The sequence below is a fragment of the Arachis stenosperma genome, chromosome 8, assembly GCF_014773155.1.
Source record: "Arachis stenosperma cultivar V10309 chromosome 8, arast.V10309.gnm1.PFL2, whole genome shotgun sequence".
Lineage (NCBI taxonomy): Eukaryota > Viridiplantae > Streptophyta > Magnoliopsida > Fabales > Fabaceae > Arachis > Arachis stenosperma.
Genome location: NC_080384.1, coordinates 12,550,275 through 12,576,919, shown reverse-complemented (window position 1 = coordinate 12,576,919; position 26,645 = coordinate 12,550,275). Strand labels below are relative to the sequence as shown.

Below are 26,645 nucleotides of genomic sequence, written 5' to 3'. Positions count from 1 at the left end.
ATTTTTTAATTATTTTTAATGTCTTATTTCAATTACATAAAGTATTTAAAATATTTTTTGTTTTAATAAATAATAACATATACTATTTCCAAATTTATTTCAAAAATACATGTTAAGAATAAAACCGGTCACACTAATATGTGCTGGTATTTAGATATGTCTAAGCATGTTGGAGAAATTTTTTATTTTTTGTTAAGACATGGTTGGACACAATAGACACGCGTGTCGAACGAGTGTCATGTTTGAAATATGTTCGACACACAAATATGACAACTCAACGAAGTGTCCGTGATGATTAAAATATTATACCTATTGGCAATAGAAAGGCTACAATAATTTATGTATGTGACAAATTATAATTGTTGTTTGCAATATATATAAATAAACCCTTGTCTACTGATATGACAATTATACATCAGTTATAGAGCTATAACTCGGCCACAAACATTACAGATCGGCCATTAAAAACCGCACCAAAACGTCATATATGGTTTTACTTCCTAATCAAAATACAATTACTCGGAATCACAACAGTCATTCCTCACCTCTTAATAAAAGGGAATGGTAAGAAGTTTATGAGATATAACATTTTTTGAAGAAAGAACTTATTACTCACTTGAGCGTCAGAGTGCCTTTTGCAGGTACACACCCCCTTGTTTTTGTCATTTTCAACGTATACCTCAACTTTACAAAAGAGCTTACAAACGTTCATCGGAGGACGAGCTATACATCGGCAGAACCAGGCAAGAACAATTGGCGCCCACCGTGGGGCCACGAGATAACAACCTTTTTTTCTATTGGCCCCATAATTCCCTTTTTGACCATAGTTGACCAACCTCCTCCCTCACCCTCTGAACTTCTTCGAATGGTGATCGAGCTGCAACAGGCCAATTGGCGCATGACGGAAGAAAATCAGCAAATGGCAAACTAAATAGCCGAGCTAACCAATGCTCAGATTGAGCATAATGACGGTCACACTGAACGACAAGAGGATAAAGAGGACAACTCTGATCCAACGCATGTAGGATGAGGACTTTTTATGGCACAATGATGATGAGGATGAGCTAGACAATGCTTTAGGCCCCTTTACGGCCAATGTTATGAATTTCAGACTGCCCAAAAAACTTCACCTTGCCACTCACCCTGACTCCCTACGATGGTATGAAAGATCCAAAAAATCACATCAAGAAATTTCGATCTATGATGATTGTTAACGGTGCCTCTGATCCTATTTTATGTCGTTGTTTCCCTACCTTTCTGGATGGTCCTACACTTAATTGGTTTTCTTCTTTGCATGCAGATTCCATTTCGCACTTTCAGGAGCTTGCCAAGCAATTCAAAGATTAGTTCACTACGTCTTCAATCTATCTCCACGATTCCAACTATTTGAACACTATTAAGCAAGGACAACATGAAAGTCTGAAAGACTATATTACTCATTTCACCAAAGTTGCAATGACTATTCCAGACCTCCACCCCAAGGTACATTTACATGCCATAAAAAGCGAACTATGTCCCAGAAAATTCCAAGAAACGATCACAGTTGCCAAAATAAAAACCTTGGCCGAGTTTCAAGAGAAGGCTAAAGGCCAAATGGAAATTGAGGAATTAAGACGAACAAGAAAATCTAACAGAAATTCAACCAATATAGAAGATGACAAAGGTCAAGACAATAAGAGGCCTTCTCGATTAGTGCCGCGGTATGATTCATATACACAGTTCAACACTAAACGGGAGGACATCATCAAGAAAATATTGAACTCAAAATTAATTAAACCTCCTCGGAAGGCCGAAATCTACCAAGATACAAAAAAAGATGACAAAACCAAGTACTGTACTTTCCACCAGAAGCACGGACATACATCTGACGAGTGTGTCATAGCCAAAGATTTGCTCGAATGCTTAGCTCGGCAGGGATATTTGGATAAATACATTGTAGGCTACATTCAAAAGCGAAACACCCATAACTTTGACTTATCTTCTGTAGGTCAATCTTCTCGGGACAAAGACAAAGCTCATATAGCTCAGCCTAATCAACCGTGCGGAGTGATCAACTACATCTCTGGAGGCTTCACTGTAGGCGGACAAACAAGCTCTGCTCGCATACGGAGCCATGCTCGCAGTGGAAAGCACACCTAGTGATCATCAAGCAGTACCGAACTTACCAGAAATGATTTTCCAACCATTCGATTTTAACTCAACCGAGCTTAATTTAGACGACCCAGTTGTTATCTCCCTTCAAATGGGAGATCTAATAGTTCGGAAGGTGCTACTAGACCCCAGAAGCAGTGTCGATGTCCTGTTTTATTCTACATTTCAGAAGATGAAGTTAAGCAACAACAAACTCCAACCATCAACTGGCGACCTCGTCCTTCTTCCTTAGTGTCTCTACGTCTTTATTATGTCCGCTCTTCTTCGACTTCAGATCCTCCTCTTTAGTGGCCAATTTCTTCCTCAAATCCTCTATCACTATCTCTTTCAAGTCAAGCTACTCCTTCAAACTGAACAATTCTCCACTCTTGTCCAAAAGCTTCTTATGTTGAACTTCTCGGGTACGCCCAATACTAGCCAACCACAAACTCATAACCTACAAACAAAGCTTTATATCAAAAAACTGATCAGTTTTTCAAAAACAAAACAACAAAATAAATCCTCTATACCTACAAATACTGGTCGACAGCAACATCCCCGACCTCCTCAACAAGAGCTCAGTCAAAAGGAGACTGCAGAACTTCATTAGCTACCACCATGAAAGGGAATTTTTTATCCCAAACAGAAGAACCATCATCGTCCTCGGCGAATCCATGTAGTTTCTCCTGATTCATAAAAAAAGCCGAGAGTTCCTCCAAAGGAATTCCCCCGTCCTTCTTAATAACATCATCACTGAGGTTAACCAGAGTAGTTTTTCTTCACGCGGCTGGTCGATCAACCCTCCCCCCCTCGCGTCAACCTTTTCTGGATTCGAATACGACCTTTCCTTATCCAAATTCTTCGTCTTCAACTGAGCCCTCAAGTTTGAGGCAGAAACACCAAGATACTTACCACCTGCAAATAAAACCACTAAACGTCAAACAAAAGACCAAATCTACAAGCGAAAACAGCAAATAATCACATTCTCACCAATATAGTTAATCATCGATGCCTTATCTTCTTCCCAGGGAAGCAACTCAAAAACAAATATCAGATCCCCTCTGTCAACAAATTCAATGAGATATGCTATTATGCACTCATCTTGAGGAGAAATATACTCCAGATCTAATAACTATTGTGGTTGAGAACACCAATACAAAGGAATTTTCTCACCTAAGTGCTCGTCCAAATAAAAAAGAAAATCCTCATCAACAACTTTCACTTTCAAAAATAGCTCTTTAAAGTCTTTAAACGAAGACTTATAGAGCTTAAAAACCCCAAACCCAGGAAAACTGTTCAAGTTCACCCACACTCTTTTCCAAACCGTCTTAGCTTGAAAAAGAGAGAAAAACAGTTTCAGAGATGGTTAATCTCCAAAAATTCTATCAAAATCTTAAAGCTTCTAAGGAAAGCCCATCCATTCGGATAGAGTTGAGATGGAGCACAATTAAGCTGCTTCAAAACATCACACTTGAAGCCTGTAAAGGAGAACTTCACACGCAACTCTTACCTACCTATACATATAAAAATATTCAAAATATCTTTTTCTATGAAACACTCGTTCAACCCTCGTGCATGGAAGTAACTCTACACGACACCCAACCTTCACTATCTTAGACACATCAATTTCGCCTACACTCCCCTTATCAATAAACAATGAGCCATGAATTTTAACATCCTCATTAACCTAGTCATATGAATCATCATCCTCAATTTCGGAAACACCATTTCCCTTCTTATCCCCCATTGTTACCCAAAGCAAAAAGAAAGATGGCGAAACAGCAAGTTAAACGCAAATGAAAAGAAAGCTAACCTCTTTTACTCATCATTGGCTCTTCAAATCCACGTTTTCAATAAAACCCAAAAAGCCTTAATTAAGACTTACAAGTTCCCAAAATATTTAATAAACCCACTTTCTCTTTTCAGTTCCAAAGAAATCTCAACCGTTGTTTACAAACAACAACCAACGGTAATAAAGCCACATTGAAAATCACCAATAGCTTTTAATGACAAGACACTTCATTTTCTTTTGAAAAAATTAAAACAATCACATTTATTGACAACCCCTTTTTTAATAAAACATGTTGATCTGGGGGCTCCTTACCATCATCGAAACACCGAGTTATAACTCATTCCTGAAAAGCTCAACCTGTTTCATAAAAAATACTACCAGGTGAAGCTTGGGGGCTATGATATGACCGTTATACATCGGTTATAAAGGTATAACTTGGACATGAAAGCTATAACTCGGCCACAAACATTACAGATCAGCCATTAAAAACCGCACCAAAACATCAGGTATGGTTTTACTCCCCAACCAAAATACAATTACTTGGAATCACAATGGTCATTCCTCACCTCTTAAAGGGAATGGTAAGAAGTTTATGAGATATAACACTTTTTGAAGAAAGAACTTATTACTCACTTACTTACTTGAGCGTTGGAGTGCCTTTTGTAGGTATTTACCCCCTTTTTTTCATTTCCAACGTATACCTCATCTTGACAAAAGAGCTTACAAACATTCCTCGGAGGACGAGCTATACATCGGCAGAACCAGGCAAGAATAATTGGCGCCCACCGTGGGGTCACGAGATAACAATCCTTTTTCCTATTGGGCCCAGAATTTCCTTTCTTGACCATGGCTAACCAACCTCCTCCCTCACCTTCTGAACTTCTTTGAATGGTGACCGAGCTGCAACAGGCCAATCAGCGCATGGCGGAAGAAAATCAGCAAATGAAAAACTAAATAGCCGAGCTAACCAATGCTCGGATTGAGCATAATAACGGTCACACTGAATGACAAGAGGATGAAGAGGACAACTCTGACCCAACACATATTTCTGAAACCCATCATCCAGAAGAAAACCCGCGCAATGATGACGAGGGCGAGCTGGACAATGTTGTAGGCCCCTTTATGGCCAATGTTATGAATTTTAGATTGCCCAAAAACTTCACCTTGCCACTCACCCTGACTCCCTACGATGGCATGGGATATCCGAAAAAATACATCAAGAAATTATAATATATGATGATCGTTAACGGTGCCTTTGATCCTATTTTATGCGGTTGTTTCCCTACCTTTTTAGATTGTCCTGCACTTGATTGATTTTCTTCTTTGCCTGCAGATTCCATTTCGCACTTTCAGGAGCTCGCCAAGCAATTCGAAGATCAGTTCGCTACGTCTTCAATCTATCTCCACGATTCCGACTATTTGAATACCATTAAGTAAGGGCAGCATGAAAGTCTAAAAGACTATATTACTCGCTTCACCAAAGTTGTGATGACTATTCCAGACCTCCACCCCGAGGTATATCTACATGCCATAAAAAGTGGACTACGTCCTAAAAAATTCCAAGAAACGATCCTAGTTGCCAAACTAAAAACTTTGGCCGAGTTTCGAAAGAAAGTTAAAGGCCAAATAGAAATTGAGGAATTAAGACAAGTCAGAAAATCCAACAAAAATTCAACCAATAAAAAAGATGACAAAAGTCGAGACAGCAAGAGGCCTTTTCGATTAGTTCCCTCAGTTTTAAATTTACCCGTCAATTTTCATATTTATTTTAAACTAAATATAATACTAAGACATAATTCAGTCTAATATATTTTAAACCAAATACAATATAAAAATTTAATTTAATCTCTACTTTTCAATACTTGTCTCCCAACCTCAGTTTCTCTATTTTTGTATCCTTTTCAAATGTGTTTATAAGTTTAAGACCACATATTACTGGGAAAAGTTCTATCTTATCTTAGATAACTTAAAAAAAAACAATTCTTTAAAAGCTAATAAAAAATAAATATTTTTAATAAATTTTAAAAACACTAATCATTCTTATATATTTTATATTTTAGAAAATAGTAAAGCGAGGGGAGCGCATTGGTTTTTCATTTTTCTTTTTAAGATAGATGTATTCAATTCTTTTTAATTATGAAATTTGCAAAAAAAAAAAAAATTTGGGGAGACGAATTATGACTTTTTTTTTTTAGTAACGGAGTATGAGCTGGTGTTATGCAAAGTTATGAAGTTGTAGTATGTTTCTTATTAATATGAATGCTTTATATCGGAACTTTAGATTTGGCTGGGATGAAAAAATGGACCTCTCATGACACAATGAATTCAAACTCAACAGAGAACAAATCTGAATTTCCGATTTTAGTGAGGTTAATTTTTTTATTTTCAACGTGGAACAAATCTGAATTTCCGATTTTTGTATGTGAGGTTAATTTTTTTATTTTCAATGCGAAACAAATTGATGGGTTAGTTTTGTGAGAAAAAAATAAAAAATATCAAAAAGCTCAAATCGATGAATTAAAATTGTAAAATAAAAAAATTTAAAATTTTGAAAATACAAGTACGAGGGTTCGGTTTATATATATACTCTATCGGTGGTTAGTTACTTAAATTTCATTTTCTTCAATTCACTTTCTTTTTTTTTTTTTTAGTTACCGTTTTCAGTTTGTTTTTCTCACTTTTTCTAATATGAACTACTACTCTAGTGAGGAGAAGAGCAATATTAGTTTAAAAAAATAGAAAATAGAATTATATTAAAATTATACTATAATAATCAGATTTTATTACAAACATCCAAAAAAGTAAGATTTATATGTAAAAATTTTTGTGATTTTATTATTTTTTTATATTGCCATTTGACAAACTTAAATGTATTATTTGTGAAAGAATAGATAATTACATATCAAAGAGAATATCGAGTATTTTGTATCGGTATCTGTGTCAGTTTTTGGTGAGTTCGTTCATTTTTAAACAAAGTATGTTATCAACCAGATGAGCATGCAAGGGTTATTTTTATTCTATTATAAAACTCGATTACAGGTGTCGTTTATCGAGCTGTACATTGAGTTTGAATAATTTGAAACCGATCGAAATATAGAATAGAGAGATTACAATAGTAACAATAAGGATGAGTTCGAAAACAATTAACTATGAGATTGTTGATCTAAATAAAAATGACGACGAATATGAAGATACCATAGAGACAGACGTCGCGAAGATAGCAAATACACTAACAAAGCAATATCCGTTCGAAAAGTCATTTTTCATGCGCGCGTTGGATCTGGAGGCTATGTATGCACCAAAATTTCCTAAATACATGAATACATGTATGTGATTTAGATCATTATATGATAGTTTTATAGCATAAAAATAGTTAAGTTTAGTATAAAATAGCATAATTGTTATTAAGTTCTTTATGCAATTAGTAATGACCTATTATTTTTTAGATATCTAATATAAATAGTATTATTTTGCATAGTTTACGTATTTGTTTATTTTTTGTATGTGTGATTTTCAAATTTCAAATTATATTTATATATTTAAATTCATGTATATATATATATATATATATATATATATATATATATATATATATATATATTATTTATATTATATGTTTATATATTTAGATAAATATATATTATATACTATAACTTATACATTTATATAAAACACTCATAATTAACATTAAATTAACATGACATTAAAAAAATTAATTTAACCTCTACAATAAACTAATCTCTATACTAAACTAATTAGTATAATTAATAAAATTATTTACTAAATTAATTTTAACTTAATTATCGTTATAACTAATTTTGTTACCAACAATATTCAGACAAATTATATATCTTATTTCTAAAAACACATATATAGTAAAAAATATAATTAATTAATAAGTTTACCCTGCACACATACATACATAAAAATAAAATAATTAATTATATTTTAAAATAAAATTTAATAATAATTATTTTCATGGCTTAATTATTAACATTGTGGCAATAATTAGTTCTAGTCTCTAACAAATAACATTAAAATAACTAAAAAATATAACTATTTATTTTCATTAGCATTTTAACTTTATCATTAATCTTAACGTTATCAAAAAGTTGAAATTCAAATTACTATCTATTCTATTACATATAAGTATAGTTAATAAATTAAACTAACAATTCTAATTTATATTCTCATACCAAATCTAAAATAATTAATCAAATTATCCACAAACTCTAAATTAAATTCTATTAATTTTAATTTAAAAACATTACTTAATTAAATTGTTATGACACTAACACTAAACAAAAATGAGCAAATATTCTAATATAAAATATTATCAGTAAAATTCACCAACAAACTAAATTCTAATTGCCATCATGCTCTAACGAATACAATTAATAATCAACTACCCCCACAGATTATTGTTAATAACATAAACTAACTACATATATATAATTAATATTTATCTACACACAATACATTTTAATATTATCATTTAACTATTAAAAATAACATTAAATGTATAATATTATTATTTTAATATTTATACTGAAAAAATAAAAAATATTTATATAATTAGATTAACTAAAATAATTAATAATGTAAAATTTAAGATTATCAATTTTTTAACTTTTTTGCTTCTTAGACATTGTGATTTTAATAAGGTAAGATCTGAAGTTTGGTTCAGGGAGGTTGTTTTGTTGAGGTTTATGGTGAGAGTGAAAGGAATGAGAGTGAAGAGTGAAGAGTGAAGGGATCGGGAGGGAAAGAAAAAAGAGAGAAGTCTCGTACTCCATACACTCTACAACAACCAATTACATGCGCGACACCTGGTAAATGGCACAAATCTGAGGCTCAGATTTACGAACCACTTTTTGACCGTTCGATCTTCTCTAATTCAATCCTGTTTCTTGGATTCTCGTGGCTATAACAAATATGAGGCTTAGATTTTAGAACATAATTTTGTTCGTCTGATCTCTAAAATCCTAAATCTGGCCGTCTGATTGTCGCACGCGTGTTTCCATCATATGCAAATCTGAGGGTCTGATTTAATGCAATACTGCCCTTTCGATTTGTGCTGATTTAAATTGGATCATTTAATTTGTCTTCCGTCATTTTTTACATTCACGAATAACACGCTAAATCCCAATAATAGTTAAAAGTTCCACTATTAGTGGGATTTTTTATTTAGATAAATAAAATAAATGTAATAATTATCGAAATAAATAATTTAAAAAATATTTACCGTTTTGCATTCCCAAGTCATATCTCGTTTACAGTGTAAACGAGATCTCGTTTACATTGTAAACGAGATATATAGAAGACAACCACCACAGTTATAAAAGGATGTGTAACCCTTGGTATTCCTCACAAACTTTTCCTATCCTTTTTGTGTCTCATATTTGTCACGAATACAAGGCATTAATGGGTAGTAAAAGTCCATACATAGTTGTGCTTGTTTATTCTAATTATCATATGAGAAATGGCAACAACGAGGGTGACATTTGAGTGTGAGGATTCGATATTGTTTCGCACTCAGTGTGTGAAAACGTTGTCGGATTTGAAGAATTTGATATTGAGCAAGCTCGGCGGTACACAAGCGAGGGAAATCGAAAGGGTGGCGTATAGGTTGTTGGCACCCAATGGTTAACGGAGTCTTCCGGTTTTGACTATTTCAACTTCAAGGGGACGAGCATGTGCGACTGATGTTCGACATCCATGGGAGGCTCATGGTGGAGCAGGTAATGGAGCTTTCCACAGAGGTGGGACACAGTGGTGGTGAGAGTTCTGTACACTCGATCTATGTACAGGACGACTGACCTCTCGCACCACCGCCCATTCATGTCATCATTCCAGTGAATGAGGCAGAGGAAGGCGAGGAGGAGTCGGACGAGGATTACATGGCGGACAATGTGGACAGCGACTCGTTCGATGGTGGGGATGAGGATGAGTGTGTTCCGGAGATACCTGTCCAGACTGTGGCATACCATGTCCTGCCTCCACCTCACCCAATTCCGCCGTTATCGACAGTGCCAACTCACTATCACAGTCTAGATCTGGACGCCATGCATGAGAGGACTCTGTTTCCTAGCACGGGTGAAGAGGATTACAACTTAGACGGCAGTGTAGAATTTCGGGTTCGGCCACAAGTTTAGAAGCCGAGAGGCAGTGCTTCAGGGTGTGAAGAACTACAGTATTCGTAGGAGTGCGGAGTACCAGGCGATCGAATCAGACCGGTTAAAGTACCATGTGCTGTACCGTCAAGTTGCTTCAGGCACTACAGAGCTGTTTTCCTGGTACCGTTTGTGACCTACGCATCAAACCATTCTACGATGGACACCTCCTAGTACGTGACTGCAGTATGTTCGACAAGGTATTTTGGGCTTTCCCGTCATGTGTCGAGGCCTTCAAGCATTGCAAGCCCTTTGTCTCTGTGGATGGTACGCATCTGTATGGCAGGTACGGTGGAGTGTTGCTTACTGCAGTGGCGCAAGATGGGAATAGCAACATCCTGCCTATTGCTTTTGCCATTGTGGAGTCCAAGAGCACCGAGTCATGGCCGTTCTTCCTTACTAATCTGAGACGCCACGTCACCCGACAAGACGACCTGCTGGTTATCTCCGACAGATCTCAGGCCATCAAGTCTGCGCTAAGCTTCGATGATAGTGGTTGGCATCTCCCAAGAGCCTTCCATGCTTACTGCATCAGACACATGGCTGCAAATTTCATGACTCGGTTCAAGTCAACCGAGGACAAGAGATACCTCATTAATGCTGCTTATAGTCCAAGCAAGGCTAGGTATGAGTGGTACATGGATGCCTTGAGAGGAGTCTCCCCGTCGATGGTGGACTAGTTGGGTCGTTTCAGGAAGGAGATTGGACTACAACATTGCGACAGCGGGTGGCGGTTTGGTCACATAACCACAAATCTGTCCGAGTGCATCAATGCAGTATTGAAGGGGACCCGATACTTGCTGATTTCTGTCATTGTACGCATCACGTACGAAAGATTGCAGAAGTGCCTGGCACCTGCTGCTCCCCATTGAACTGCCGTTTCACCCGATCAACGTGGTAAAACCGGACAATGTTGAAACAGACCAGTAGGACGACTAACAACCAGGTACCCCGCTCCTCCTCCTCATGGAACTAGTGCGGGCACAGGGCCTGCATCGCAGGGTCATCGTAGACTCTCCATGCAAACTGAATTAAAAATATGTCCGACATCAGTAACTATACGCTATCTATCTAACTGTCGAAAAATATATCGTAATACAATACATCAGGTATTTAAAATCACAATATAATTTATTTCATGACTAACCTCATCGAACCATAACCAGTCGATTGAAACCCTCCAATGCAGGATCCTGGCCTGATGCTGATCCTTACTCTGCTGCTGTAATCCAACCAATCTGACAGTAACAGAGATATATACGATTCGTTTAGTAACAAACCATATGAATTGACAACAATATTTAATGCAAATTCAAAAATAATATTTGGTTACCTCGCAGCTAGTGGATACTGGTAGATTCCTCTATTTGGTGGACACCACTGAAAAAATATCTGATAAATCCAACTCATAAAAAACGGAGTGTAATTGGCGATGTCCGTGACGCCACGCTGTGCCGCCAAACAGAGTGACTGGTACGTCCAGGCCCACACAAGCGAGCCCCAGGATAACGCCCTACACTCCACGAAGTCCTGGAGAAGCGATAGCCAACGTATGTGCATCAGGTTGTTGGACCTGTCTGTCAACAGATACCTTCCGATCAGTAACATAATATAGCACTTGGCGTACTATCGGAGGGTCTCCGGATCGTCGATCGGGGGCATCTGGCAGACACAATCACGCAACCACACCAGCTTCAGCGTGAAGGACTCTTTCCTCTGCGCAGCCTGCTATGCCGCCACCGGAGGCCTGGCACCAAGCAGCTGCTCCACAATGGCCCACGTCTCCGTCTGCTACCACCTACCGAAGTCACGAAGGCACCCCCAACAGGGTTCCTGTGTGCGCATAGGCCTAGGTGGTACGCCATGTCCTGCAGGGTGATAGTGATCTCACCCCACGGGAGATGAAACGTGTGCGTCTCCGGACGCCATCGCTCCACGAGTGCCGAAATAAGGGAAATTGTAAAAGTGAAGTCCTTGAGGAGCACCGCGTTGCCGAATCTGGCCTCAGTCAAATACGGGATGATGGCGTCCGATGGAGGAAGGGTATGGTTGACTCGCCAGGACAGTAGAAGGTGAGGCCTCTGCGGAATAAAAAAATTTTTAACTTATAAAGAGATAATCACAAATTTTTTTGTCTACTTAAGAACATAAAGCTACATCTACTTAAGAACATACTTCCATATTTCTAGTCTACACATGTCTCTAAATTACATACGCCAGTAGGCAAATCTTAATTAAGTCATAACAATCTTACACAAGCAAATACAGTTTTAAATTCATCCTATAGACCAATCCATAAAGCATTTTACTCAGTGCTTGTCACTACAGGACTACCCTAACAATGTCCACATACTTAGATTAACCAAACAGAACGCAATTAACCTCAAAGTTGGCCGCCCCAGCGTAATGCGACATCTCGTTCAGTCGGTTGATGTCTCCGTCGTTCCCCGCCTGGCATGCTATCACTGGGGAGAAAGAAATTGACTAAGTCAAAATAAAGCCCAGACACACGCTGTAAACGACTTATATTTATAGGCGCGGTCAGGTCTTATCTCGTTTACAGATAGCCGCGGTACAGCTGACGTGCCTTATATCGTTTACACTATAAACAAGATAAGACTAAAATATTTAATTCAGTAAATATTTTTAAATTATTTATTTTGATAATTATTATATTTATTTTATTTATTTAAATAAAAAATCCCTATTGGTGTCATATGAAAATTAAAATGGACGAATTACGAGTCCGCGGGGGTCGTTTTGTAATTTTGCAGGATCATTTTGTAATTTTCTGATGTGAATATATAACATGAAGATAAAAAGTGTATCTTCTTCATTGTTCATGGAATTTGTTCTTTGTAGCTCTAGTTCATTAGGACAAAATATTTTGCTCAATTGAGAGAAGAAAATAAAGGTTATTGTTAAATGAAATAAAAATGCAGACAATGATAGTAGTTAGAAGCAAGTTGCAAGTGTTAATTCATACTTCATTATATTTATTTATTTTTTGGTCATGATACTTCATTATATTTCTAAATCAAACCAATGAAAATGTATTTATTTTTAAATGCAATAAATAATATATTTTTATTTAAATAAAAAAGCCATAAATTTTTGTGATAGGAAAAGGGTAAAAATGAAGTAAGATGATCAATTTTTCTCAAATTCACAAAGTAAATAAATAAATATACGCAAGGAGATATTTTCCTTTGAAGAAAAAAGGAAAAAGAAGGTGACAGAAAATGAGAAGTAGCAGCATCACGTGAATGACACCCCCGAATAGGAATGCAGCGTGTACGTCACGCGTCGACGAAAACCAGACCCACCCAAAGTTAAAACAGATCCCTTCCATCGTGCTTCTTACTACATCCTTCCATCCATCATTCCATCGTCAACACTCAACACACACAAACACACTTCTCATTTTTTTTAAAACAAAAAAAACCCAAAAACCAAACAGCCCCTAAGCACTCAAAGCAGCACCGCACCCACCCTCTCTTCTCCTCTCAGCTGAAAGAGAGAGAAGAACGCGCGATCCCGTTCAATCTCTCCATACTCTTTGCGCCAATCAACGACCCCACACTCAAATTTTTTTCCCCCTCAAACAAACACTCCCTTTCTCTCTCTCCTCTCCCCATCTCTTTCTCTCTCTTCTTTCTTGCCATGCCAGCTTCTTCTCCTTCAGGTCCCCTAAATACTCTTAAACCCTCACTTCTCTCCTCTCTCCCTCTAATTCCTCTAATTTCTATTATTATTGCAATTATTAATTTTTTCTAAATTATTTTGGTTGTTGTAGAGAACCGCACAAAATGGAGGAAGCGGAAGAGGGAATCGCAAATCAGTCGCCGCCACCAGAAGCACCAGCACCACCACGAAGACGACGACGACGAAGAAGAAGAAAACCCCAATGCCGACAACAACGAAGACCACGACGACGATTCTGAGGACCAAACCCCTAATCCCCAATCTGCTTCCCCTCACCACCACGAGATCGAGGTGCTCTCCGATCACGCCGTCCAGATTTCGCATTTCCCCACTGTTCTCAAGCGCTCCGTTAACCGCCCACACTCCTCCGTCGCCACCGTCATCGCTCTCGAGCGCGCCGCACTCGCCGGCGACTCCAAGGCCCACCAACAGCTCCACAACAGCGGCAGCATTCCGTTCCTCGAGAATGTTTCTCACGGCCAGCTCCAGGCCCTCTCCACCGTCCCGGCTGACAGCCCCTCCCTCGATCATGACCGCGATGGCGGCAGCAGCAGCTCCTCTTTTGTTATCACTCCTCCGCCAGTTTTGGAAGGACGTGGTGTTGTTAAGCGCTTTGGAAATAGGGTTCTTGTTGTTCCAATGCATTCAGGTTCTTCTCTTTCTCTATCTGTTGTTCTGCTTGCAAGCTTTATTTTTTGTATGTGTCTAAATGAAATTGGCGTTATTATAAGTTTGTAGTACTGTTTAGGGTTACCATAACTGTGCGTCACTTTACATTAATGCGTGAAGTTGGGCATGTTTTTGAGTTAATTGGCATTCTTTAAATTCTGGGTTGTATTCAAAAAGGTCAATTACTTGGTTTTGAAATGGAAAGAAATCATTTTTAGGGGCCCCCAACAGTGTTATTGCTTTTTAGCTTTTGGAGGTTTTAATCAGGTGTAGTGCTGTCCGAAAGATTATAGGACTTCCTTTTTGAAATTCGAGCACTTCTGCCTGATGTTCAATTCGGATTTCTCTGAGCAGATTGGTTTTCACCAGCCACAGTGCATCGACTAGAGAGACAAGCAGTGCCGCATTTCTTTTCTGGAAAATCACCAGGTCATAGTCCGGAGAAGTATATGGAGTGCAGGAACTATATTGTTGGGCTCTACATGGAGGACCCTGGGAAGAGGATTACTGTCTCTGATTGTCAGGGATTGTTGGTTGCAGTTGACAAAGAAGATTTAGCTCGGATTGTCCGGTTCCTTGATCATTGGGGAATCATCAATTACTGTGCTTTGGAGTCATGTCATGCGCCATTTAATGATGCATCCTTCCTGAAGGAGGAGACAAGTGGAGAAGTCCGCGTGCCCTCAGAGTTTCTAAAATCCATAGATAGTCTGATAAGTTTTGACAAGCCCAAGTGTAAGGTCAAAGCAGAAGAAATTTATTCATCATTCACAATGCACAATGCTGATGTCACTGATCTGGACAACAGGATACGGGAACATCTATCCGAAAATCATTGCCATTGTTGTTCTCGTCCTCTTCCTGCTGTACACTATCAGTCACAAAAAGAGGTAGGCTTATTGATTTAATTATGCCATAAATGTATGAAGGTCATCTGGCTCTGTCTATTGCCCCTGTCATACAGAAACATAATGGACAAAAAGAGAATAGATAAGAAGTCCATCAGTAATTTAATAAAATACTATATGATTGTGCATGAGTGTGGAAGCGTTACCATAACATCCAATTCTCGGTGCATATAGCTGCCAGAGCTAAATCCTCTGGATAAACTGAAAGTTTGTGAATTACATGTTCATTTTGGTAACCTCGTCTAAAGTCAAATCTCTAAACTAAATAGCATGCAGAGTAACTTAAACTGCACGAATCATTTGTGTGTAATTCGCATCTCATGTTACAGGTTGATATTTTACTTTGTACTGGCTGCTTTCATGATGGGAGATTTGTCGTTGGACATTCAAGTATAGATTTTGTTAGGGTGGATTCGTCCAGGGATTATGGTGAGGGAGATGGGGATAGTTGGACTGATCAAGAAACTTTGTTGCTGCTTGAAGCAATGGAGATTTACAATGAGAATTGGAATGAAATTGCCGAACATGTTGGGACCAAGTCAAAAGCACAATGCATTCTTCATTTTCTTCGTCTACCAATGGAAGATGGAAAATTGGAAAATATCAACATTCCAAGTGTGTCTTTGCCATCCAATGTGATGAATAGAAATGATAGTGGAAGAATGCACGGCTACGTAAACGGAGATTCTGCAGGTCTGTCTTATACCTTCTTTAACCTATTTTAGTGAATGATACGTGTTTGATCATTCCGTTGCTGTATTCACACAGGAACTGTCCGCCAAAGCAGAGATTCTGACAGCAGGTTTCCTTTTGCCAATTCTGGAAATCCTGTTATGGCTTTGGTAGGTGAATTCTGATTGTATGCCTAAGTTTGTTGTTTAATTAAGATGCACTTAAACATATTTACCGATTACCAACAAGACTAGGATGTGGTGTTTGTACCTCGCCTAACATCATATTTGTAACTTCTTCATCAAGTTGATTTGTAAGAGGATATTGAAGAAATGCATTGCTTCAAGTTTGCATCCTTCTCTTTGAGGGAGCAACCTGTTGATTACAGCACTTGCTTAACAAAAGTTTAAGTGGATGATGTTCTAAACTTAGTATCTATATCTGGTTAATATACCAGTATTTCACTGCAAACTACCATGTCATATATTTTGGGTTCTTTAGCTGTGACTTACACTAAGTTTTGTTGGATGCATTATATAGGTAGCCTTTTTAGCCTCTGCCGTTGGACCAAGAGTAGCTGCTGCTTGTGCTCATGCAGCATTAGCAGTATTATCAGAGGATACTTCTGGCAGCACATCGCAAATGGAAGTACAAGGACATGATAATAGGTGGATATTACTATTACAGCACATGCAATTCTGTTACATGAAGTTTTCTTGTTTGTTTTCTGTTGCATATCTTATTAATGCTTTTGTACTCTACACTGTTTTTCTTCTGTTAATATTTTTTCCCTTTTATACAACATCGTATACAGTTGAACTGAACCTTCGTAAAAAAATTTCCCGTGTAAAGGAAAGACAACTTTTTTATTAAAGTGTGTCTTCCCTGCTCAAGTACTCATGTTGTAGAGTTGTATGTGGGTAGAGGAAAACTAGTTTAAGTTGAACTATTGCTCATGGTTGCTAGTTTATGAACTGTGTACTAATGTTTTAAATATTCATTCATTCATGAAGGTCAAATTCAGAAAGTGCACATAGTAGAGATCGTGGAGAAACTGCAATTTCAAATAATCATAATGGTCGGTTATCATTGCTGCTTTTGTTTGTTGGCTTTTATGCCCCAGCACAAATTAGATTCATTAGTGTAATTTTCTTCTTGAGGAGTGCTTCTATTGATTTCAGAGGACAAGGCAAAACTTGTTGGTTCACGAGGTCAAAATGAAGGCGGGACAACACCACTATCTGTTGAGAAAGTTCAAGATGCAGCAAAGGCAGGCCTCTCTGCTGCAGCCATGAAATCTAAATTGTTTGCTGATCATGAAGAACGAGAAATCCAGAGGCTATGTGCTAGTATCGTTAGTCATCAGGTATAGCTGTTTGTTTTGACTATAGTTGGTTGACTTGGTTCAACCAAAATATCAATTTACTTGTTTGTGCATTTCTTTGAATGGCATACATCTATGTTTATGCCCTCCAGTTGTTTTATTTGTCTGAACTAGTATCTTTAGATGTTTAACCTGTGATGGTGGCTTGGTTTTATATGCAGTTGAAAAGATTGGAATTGAAGCTGAAGCAGTTTGCTGAAATTGAAACATTATTGATGAAAGAATGTGAACAAGTTGAGAGGACAAGGCAGAGATTTGCTGCTGAGCGGTCCCGTATTATATCTGCTCGTCTTGGAACTGGAGGAGCCACACCTCCACCATCAGGTGTTGGTCCTTCCATGTCTAACAGTAATGGCAACAGTAGGCCACAAATGATCTCTGCGTCTCCCTCGCAGCCCAGCATCTCGGGGTATGGCAACAACCAACCAGTTCATCCACACATGTCCTTTGCCCCGAGACCTTCTATGTTTGGTTTGGGACAAAGACTGCCCCTATCTATGATACAACAATCTCAATCACCTTCAAATGCCATGTTCAATGCCCCTAGTAATGTGCAACCCACTTCCAATCATCCATTGTTGAGGCCTGTATCAGGGACTAACTCTGGTTTAGGTTAATTAGGAGAGTAGGCATAAGTTTTGGGACCTCAGTGTTGCAATTCTATTTTGTCATTGATCTCAGCAGTGAAGAGGAAATAGGTGGATGTGTCCAAAAAAAGAAAAATAGTTATCTAAGTTCTAGATACTGTAATTGGTTGCAGTTGATTGTGAAAGTGTTGTTTAAAGAAAATAAGTAGCATTTTGATATTCCACTGTGTTTCTGCATTACAGGTACCATGAAGTTTTTATTGTCATCGGTAACATCTTTTTTGTTAGATTTTGGAAAAAAAGAAAACTACTAATTACTTGGATGAATAATTACCAGACCATGGCTCCCTGTGCTGTTGCACAATCTAGTTTCAGACTTTCAGGGACACAAGTGGTTATTTATTGTGCGGTTGTCTCAGGTACACTGTAATCTGTTATATAATTCTTGTAAATGTTCAGAATCTGTCTGCAGTTAAGTTGTAGAGAATTTAAAGCTTATCTATAATGTAGTTTGAAAATAGAAAAGCAGTTTCAAGCTACATGTTCGGGAGAGAGAAAACTAATGAAAAGAGACAATTAATGTAGTCGTACAGAGAATGCTTGTAACCAAAAGAAAAACGCAATTAAGATATTCATACAGAAAACAGTTGCAACACTAGAAGTACACAATGTAAGAACATCAGTTTTTCCTTGATCTTCAAAGGAGAAATTGTCACTACAACAGTATCACACCAGTAACTAGTTTTCTTGTATAGTTCAGCAATAACATGTAAACAATAAACTTGTAACTTAGTACTGAAGTACATATAGTTTGCACACGATGGATAAATGGGGAAGAGGGCTCTCTAATGTCTTATTGTTACAATAACCTTCAACTATGTATTTTGAGAATCCAACATTTAGATTCTCTTTCCCCATAAATGGCCTAAAAAGCAGTGTGAAGTGGTGAAGTTCTTATTGGTTGTGAATTGTGTTGCACTTGACTCATACATACATAGCTCAAGTCACTTATTCCGGTAGTGGGATATCAGCTAAATCTTCTCTGATAGGGCCATGGTTCAACTCTAACTCACCATTAGAATTCATGAACCCCTTTTCCACATGGGTTTGCATTGCTGTGTTATCCTTGGTCTCAATATATGTCTGAACAGTGTCTTTTCTGAATGTTAGGTATATAACTGAGCCGACATAGATTGCCATCAGAGGAAACACTATGATCCCAATGAACACATTTCCCACCTTTGGCAAACTATTATGAATTAGCCAATCCACGAAGGCAGTGATGAGGTAGTACACATTGATGCCTATGATTCCCAATCCTAGGATCCATGAGATGACAATTATCTGCACTAAAATTTTGTTACAAGATTTTCTTTGAAATGTTTATTAGAAATGTATTTTTTTTATTATTTCTGTCCTATATATTTAGTTGACACATCTACTATTGAAATGGTTATATTTATTAAGGGAAGAGTAAAACTCACTATCATAGAGTTCTTGTGAGGTCCCATCTTGGTACTGCTGCTACTAAACTTAAGGAGTGGAATTAAAGCAAACGGAAGCTCAAAAGAAAGTATCATCTGCAAATTTTTATGGGGGTGATGAGTGTACTGTACAATTTAAAAATTAAAAAAATAATAAGAACAAAATATACAAACCGATGCGATGACGATTAGTCGACCGGCGCCGGAGGAGCCACCAATAATGGAGACAACAAGGCTTGGTGCTATGGCAATGGTCCTAGTCATCAAGTTCCTAATCCATCTTTTCATCTTCAAGTCTAAGAAACCCTGTTGTACCACCAACAAAACAACAAAACATAATTCAGTATTATTATTCTTCTTAAAAAATTTATAAATAAGAAAAACAAAAATGAAAGTAATGATTGTTGGTATTTATTCACAAATGATTAAATTGACCCACCTGCATAATGTACTGTCCTGCATAGGTTCCAGTAATAGCGGAACTTTGTCCTGAGGCTAATAGTGCTATTGCATAAATCGTTGAGCTAGACCTTCCCAACACATTCTACATCAAATGTTCATCACACATTAATAATAATTACTGTACTTGCAGATTTTGAATTAAGGTTCTGAAAATTGATCTGGTAATTGAATCAATAAATTTGAAAGTTCAAATATTTAAAATTTTAATCAAGTTTTAATTTTGTTGAATTAATATATATTTATATTTTAAATTAGTTAATCACTAAAAAATAAAATCGGTTCAACTAATTTATTAGATTGCGTTTGTTTAAAGGTACAGAACACTAAAATAGGGAGACAGAGATACAAAATTGTATTTGGCAGATGAGATATAAATAGAAATATTGTATTTAAAGATACTGAATTAATGTATTTTGTGTTTATTTTGACAAGAAAGACTCAAAAAAGACACAGACATTAACAAGATACATACTTTATTTTTTATTTTTTCTTTTATTATTTTTGTTAATTTTTCATAATTATATTTTTTATTATTATATTTTTCGTTTCAAATTTTTTAATGAAAAAAATAGAATAAATTAGACTTTTATAATTTATTTTAATCTATCATCAAACAAAATATAAGAACACTCATTTTTATATTTCTATGTTTTGTGTCTTGTCTTATCCTATTCTCATAATTAAACACAATTTCTACTAATTATTTATTATTTTCTAATTTTAATTAGTTCGCCAACAATTGTTTGTTATCTTGAACCAAATCGGTTTAATAATAATTTGTTTTCGCTTAATCAAGTCGAACCGGCCGATTCATAGTTATTATTAAATAAAAGTAGTAAATATATAAAAAAGAACCTTGAGAAGAAAGGAAGCAGAGTTAAGGGTGAGATCGGTGCAATGATCAGTGTTTGCCGAAGAAAGATTTGAAGCTGAGCAAACAGTGCCAGACACAGAAATAACTGCAACGTTGATCAGAAATGCCACAAACAGTGCGAACCCACTCTCTATCAGAAAATATTTACACGCGTCCTACATAATAATAATAATAATATATGAGAATTAGTGTTAATGACATTTAAGTGTAACTAATTAAGTTCAATAACCTTAATATGGTTATTAGATTATTCGATCTTATTGGCTTACATTGATGCCACGAACTGTATTAGGTACTTTCCTAGACAGCACCAGAGCAGAGTGGAGGAAGAGGTTGTGCCTGCATTTTTATCACAAAAAGATAAATAAAATAAAACAATGTAAAATTGTGACTAATTTTTTTTATATAAAAAAATATTAGTATTTTTTTTATTAAAAATAGGATTATTTAGTGTAATTATATATAAGTGAATTTTGTAGGTGGATAATCAATACGTAAGATACATGTAGTGTTATTATCTTAGCAACACACAGAATATGTGTTGGACATTTTTTTTTATACTTTTATAATACTGTAATACAGTATATTCAACTAAAACACCATCTTCATCTTCATATTAAAAATAATTTCTGTAAAATTTTACTAGTAAATACTAGACGAGTTTTCAATCACTTTTCAATGTTATTTGGTTTTATAACTTATAACATCCAAAACAAAGTTTTCATCTTTATGATTGATTTTGACTTTATATCAATTACAAAATTAGGTCTGTTATAATTAATTGAAAATTTGTACTGTTAAGATTACTAATATTAAAAACTTTGTTGAAAAATAAAAATTTAAATTTTTAATGTATTTATTTTTTAAAAGCTATTATTTGATACTCTAAGTCTTTTGACAATATATGTGTGCGCTTTGAAACGAGACTACAAGTAAAGTAAAATAATGCAAAATTAAAAAATAATGGAAATTAAAAGAAGATAATAATTTAAGTTAGATAAATTATTAAAATGGTGTCTAAAGTTTATATTACTGATAAAAAAATTTTAAAAGATAATAACAATAAATAAGTTCTCGAAAAATTTAAAAACACGACGAAAAAATTAAATATTAAATATATATTGTAAAAAAAATTTAGAGATTAAATTTTGATATATTTTTTTATAATCATTAATAGAAAGTTAAGATCTTTTCATCTTTAAAATTTAGTAATTTTATGTAAAGTGATTTTTAATTTTTTTTTATTATGAATTACCACTTTTTTTAAAATAAAAAATATAGAGATTAAATTTTGTTTCAAATTTTTTTATATATCTTTTAAATATTTATTTAAATATTACTAGTGAATAAGTCGTTTGCTAAATAAATAAATAAAAGTTGGAAAGGAGATGTAATATTGCATGAACTTGTTTAGAATACTATCTTATTATTAAAGAAATATTTTTTGAATTTGCATTGATACATAAAAATATGTCACTTGTTAAAATAATTCAAATATAGTCTGCTGTATTATATATATATATATATATATATATATATTGAGTTATTATAATAAGTGTTTTTATAGTATTTATTAAATAGAAAAAAAACAATGTTATACTATCACTAAATATTATTATTTTTTATTAGTATATAATCAGGAACGGATCCAGAAATAGTATTATAGGGGGCCGATAACATATATAATATTTAAAAATTATGCAAAAATTATATAATGTAAAATTCATTACAAAAATACACTGATAAAGAATATATTTTAAAGTACAAAAAATATATATGTACTTTTTATTAACGAAGTGGTCAATTTCTCGTTTCATAAAATTCATCGATAATAGAATTTGTGTCAAATTTTTTTGCAATTTTCTTTTCAATATAATTAAAAGACAATTAGCAAGAAATTTATCTTTCATTTTGTTTCTGAATTATTCTTCACAATATTCATAGCTGAAAAAGAACTCTCAGTTGTAGTAGTTGAAACAGAGAAAATTAATACTAAATGAATCAAAAAGGACGCTCACAAAAAGAAAAAAATTTACTTTATGAAAATTGAAAAATTTTATTTAATTAAAAAATATTAATAATAATATCTTTTTATATTTTTTTAATATTGTTACTTACTTTTTAGATATTAGAAATCATTAATTTTTAAGTTAGACTGGATTTTTATTTATATTAGACTAAATACTAAATAAATTTTTAAAAAAATTAAATCATATTTAATAACTTATTACTATTAATCTTTTTTTAAAAAAGCTGGGGGCCGAGGCCTCCACTCGCCCCCTAAGTCCGTCCCTGTATATAATTAATAATAATTTATATTTATATTTATAAAAATTTTATACATAAAAATATTTATTAAAATTTTATACACATAAATTAATATAATTTATACTTATATTTTTTAAAATTTATATATATAAATTAGCAAAATTTATCTAATAAAAATAATTTAATATTTATACTAATTAAAAGATGGCTAAAAATATTAAAATTTATTGGTCCTAAGAATTTTTCGTCCTAAAACATGATGTACTTACGGCATGACAAGGGCACCTAAAAGGGCAATGGCGTCGGCAGTGGCACCTTGACCACTGAGTTTGGGAATAAACATGCCCTTTATGACACCAGACGCTGGTGGTTTCACGTAACTCATTTCTCCAAAGAAACATGCTGCCATCACAAATACCAGCGTTGATATCAGCAATTCCAACTTCCTTACCTGCCCCAATGCCCCACCAATAAAATTAAATTATGTTAGACTATAATAACTGTTATTACAATAATAATAATAATAATAATAATAATAATAATAATAAAACTATATGTATGTACGATTCATTACCCCAAATCTCTGGAGACCAAGAAGCAACAGAGTGCTGCACCCAGTCACTAGAACTCCTCCCCATACTGGGATGTGGAATAGTATGTTCAGTGCAAACGCCGTTCCAATCACTGCCACATTTATTTAATTAAGGGGAATAATTCTTCATTATAAATATTTTCAATTTTCTTGTTAATGAGTTCATACCTTCTGGAATGTCTGCGGCTATGACAGCAAGCTCAGCTAGTAACCATAAGCAGTACCTCACGAGTCTTGGATACTCCGCTTTGCATATCTCTGAAAGGTGTTTCCCTGCCCAAAATTATACTATTCAATTAAAAAACTAACTAGAGAGATCAAGACAAAGACTAATATTTAATACTAATTATGTATAATTAAACAATTTTCGTGTTAGGGACGTATGCTTATTGAATGTTGTTACCTGTGCTTACGCCAAGATTTGCAGCTAATGACTGAATAATAAGAGCAAATATCAATCCGATAAGTATCACCCACAGCAGCTGATCCAATACCACAACAAAATTTTTTTTAGCATTTTTAGTTTGTCAGTTCGTCACTTTATTCTTTTATTAGTTTTAATTAAACAAAAACAAAAGGTCATACTCCATAGGGTGTGTATATACCTCATATCGGTGATTAGCTCCAGCTTGGAGATCAGTTTCCACTGCAGAAATGAAAAAAAAAATAAATAATTAATTAATACGTACATACATACATAGATGTATGAGTTTTGGAGAGAGAAAGGAACATACAGTTTCCAGGATCAAGGTAAGCGAGAGAGACTAGAAAACCAGGCCCTATAAATGACAGAAACTTCTTCCACCCTTTTTTCTGCTTCCATGCAGTAAGTAGTTATCATCATGTAAAATTTATAGTAAAAAACTAGTAGATAATAATTTTTCTAAACAGTATAATTAGGTATTTTTTAAAGGAAAAATTCAGATGTAGCCAAAGAATCGTTAAATAATTTGACTGATTTGACTAAATTTTTATTTAACGGCTCTTAATTATTAATTTTACGTAAAATTGACTGCACTTAAATTTTTACTATTTTTTAAATATTGTCTTTTATTCGGTCTTTAAAAAAAATTAATAATTTTCTTAAAATTTTGAATAATTAGTATAAAAAAATGGATATTTAAATTAATTAAATAATTATAAATCTTTAAAAAAATCAATCAAATGCCGAATTTTAAAAAATATGTAACATCCATTTAATAATTTTTAACTATTAAGTTCACATAAAGATAATTATACATAAGTCTTCGTCAATAAATATACATGGAAAGAAATGTATGTAGTGATGTAGAGAAGGAGAACATACCTCGTGATTTGAGAAGGCATCAGCATGAATATGGAGGATATTATTGGGAGGTGTGGCATTCACGGCAACCACGCGGTTGTTACCACCACTCCCTGCTGGCTGTTGCTGCTGTCTAAGAACGCTTGCCATGACGGTCAATCCAAGTGATGAGTGAATGAAGCGGTGAATCGTATTATTTATTTATAGCTACAAACAGAATGGTTTTTAGGTGTTTTGGGTTTTACGCACACGTCAGCTTAGAGCACCCATGCATCCATCTTCATGCCTTTTTACATGCACGCCCACGTCACTTTCTTTTTTTTTTTAATTTCGTTTTCTTTAGCACCCAACTTTTCTAACACCAAGAAATATTAAAAGATCCAGATTATTATTATAAAAAAATTTAGCTCATTATTAATTAAAAAATTAGTTCTTAATCTTACACTATTCACGTAATACCGTTAAGAAACATAAAAATTAATCACAAAATGTTCTTTATTTACAAGAGTAAATATTCACATTATATTCCTAAATCACACACATCATATGGTTATAAGCACACTGCTGTCTAACTTCTCTTTTATATTTCTTATCAACTTTTCAAATGTAATCCCGATTATGTAGTATTGTAGTGTGCCCTATACACAAAATATTTAAAGTAATGTTATTTCTATTATTTTTGTGTATATTTTTTTTATATTTTTATTAATAAAAAAGATTAAAAATTATTGAACAAAAGTAAAAAAAAATTAAAAATTTTATTATTGTAAAGAAAAAATTCTATACACCGCTTATTTTTAATTTTAAAATGATTACAATACTATATTTTATGATACATTTTCTTTTTGCTTTTATAATTTTTTTGCAGTTGAGAATAATATAGAAGTAAAAATAATATATACACCAAAAAGTATTTTAAAAGTTCTCTAAAATCATTTTAATTATTCCATGTGATTAATTTTTATAACAAATTATGAATTAATTATTATTTTTAGTAAATATTAAAAATTAATTTATTTAATATTTTTAAAATTCAAAAATTAATTTATTGACTTTCTGTTCAAATTAAACAAAAATTATTAAAAAAATTAATTTAAAATATTATTCTGTAAGAAACTTAAACCTACTTTTTTATTAGTCATGAATATATATATATATATATATATATATATATATATATATATAATTTTTGATATAAAATTATATTAAATATTTTATATTTTAAAAAATATAATTTACGATTCTAATAAATTAGAATTATAATTTTTTATTTTAATAAAAATATACATAAAAATATTTTTAGAATATTATATTTATATTTAAATTATAAAAATGTTATTAATATAAAATTTTTATGTATGTCTAAATTATTTATTAATATATCTTTATTATCTGACTAAACTGTGTATCTGCGTGCGGTGCGGTGCGGTGTCTGACAGTGGTTCTTGGAGGTGGAATTTACACAATTTTTTTTCCCTGAAATCTAATATATATACTAATTTTCTTATTCCTTTATTTTTGGCTTTGCCGATTAATTTGGATACAGTTTAATTTGTTTCGGATTCTCTTTCATTCTAGATTTTGGCTCTGTATGAGTACTAGTATGATAGAATATTGTTTTGGTTTTTGTTTGTGTTTTCGATCATTTAACGTTTGCTTT

General features: G+C 34.2%; 2 protein-coding genes across 2 annotated transcripts; one reads left to right on the top strand and one right to left on the bottom strand.

The window, feature by feature from the left end:
- The first annotated feature begins 13,507 nt into the window (after window positions 1–13,507).
- Window positions 13,508–18,239, top strand: LOC130943773 (SWI/SNF complex subunit SWI3C). Its single transcript, XM_057871790.1, has 9 exons — window positions 13,508–13,780; window positions 13,892–14,449; window positions 14,824–15,359; window positions 15,707–16,070; window positions 16,146–16,223; window positions 16,594–16,717; window positions 17,063–17,127; window positions 17,231–17,415; window positions 17,595–18,239. The coding sequence occupies exons 1-9, from the start codon at window positions 13,759–13,761 to the stop codon at window positions 18,048–18,050; spliced, it is 2,388 nt and encodes a 795-aa protein (XP_057727773.1). The 5' UTR covers window positions 13,508–13,758; the 3' UTR covers window positions 18,051–18,239.
- A 443-nt stretch (window positions 18,240–18,682) lies between these two features.
- Window positions 18,683–25,166, bottom strand: LOC130943774 (metal transporter Nramp7.2-like). The gene is made up of 13 exons (XM_057871791.1): window positions 25,007–25,166; window positions 24,435–24,513; window positions 24,306–24,346; window positions 24,104–24,182; window positions 23,869–23,973; window positions 23,683–23,792; window positions 23,378–23,559; window positions 21,110–21,179; window positions 20,822–20,995; window positions 19,944–20,048; window positions 19,679–19,810; window positions 19,505–19,600; window positions 18,683–19,364 (listed from the first exon to the last, which is right to left on the bottom strand). Exons 1-13 carry the CDS (start codon window positions 25,133–25,135, stop codon window positions 19,029–19,031), a joined length of 1,638 nt encoding a protein of 545 aa, XP_057727774.1. The 5' UTR covers window positions 25,136–25,166; the 3' UTR covers window positions 18,683–19,028.
- Between the last annotated feature and the right edge of the window lie 1,479 nt (window positions 25,167–26,645).

Excerpts from the sequence above, each read along its gene's own strand:
- LOC130943773 (XM_057871790.1), top strand. The coding sequence starts at position 13,759 with ATGCCAGCTTCTTCTCCTTCAG. Across the intron at positions 16,071-16,145 it reads CGTAAACGGAGATTCTGCAG|GAACTGTCCGCCAAAGCAGA; the intron begins GTCTGTCTTATA and ends GTATTCACACAG. Across the intron at positions 16,224-16,593 it reads TCCTGTTATGGCTTTGGTAG|CCTTTTTAGCCTCTGCCGTT; the intron begins GTGAATTCTGAT and ends TTATATAGGTAG.
- LOC130943774 (XM_057871791.1), bottom strand. The coding sequence starts at position 25,135 with ATGGCAAGCGTTCTTAGACAGCAGCAACAGCCAGCAGGGAGTGGTGGT. Across the intron at positions 24,514-25,006 it reads ATGCCTTCTCAAATCACGAG|AAAAAAGGGTGGAAGAAGTT; the intron begins GTATGTTCTCCT and ends GCATGGAAGCAG. Across the intron at positions 23,974-24,103 it reads AAATCTTGGCGTAAGCACAG|GGAAACACCTTTCAGAGATA; the intron begins GTAACAACATTC and ends AATTTTGGGCAG.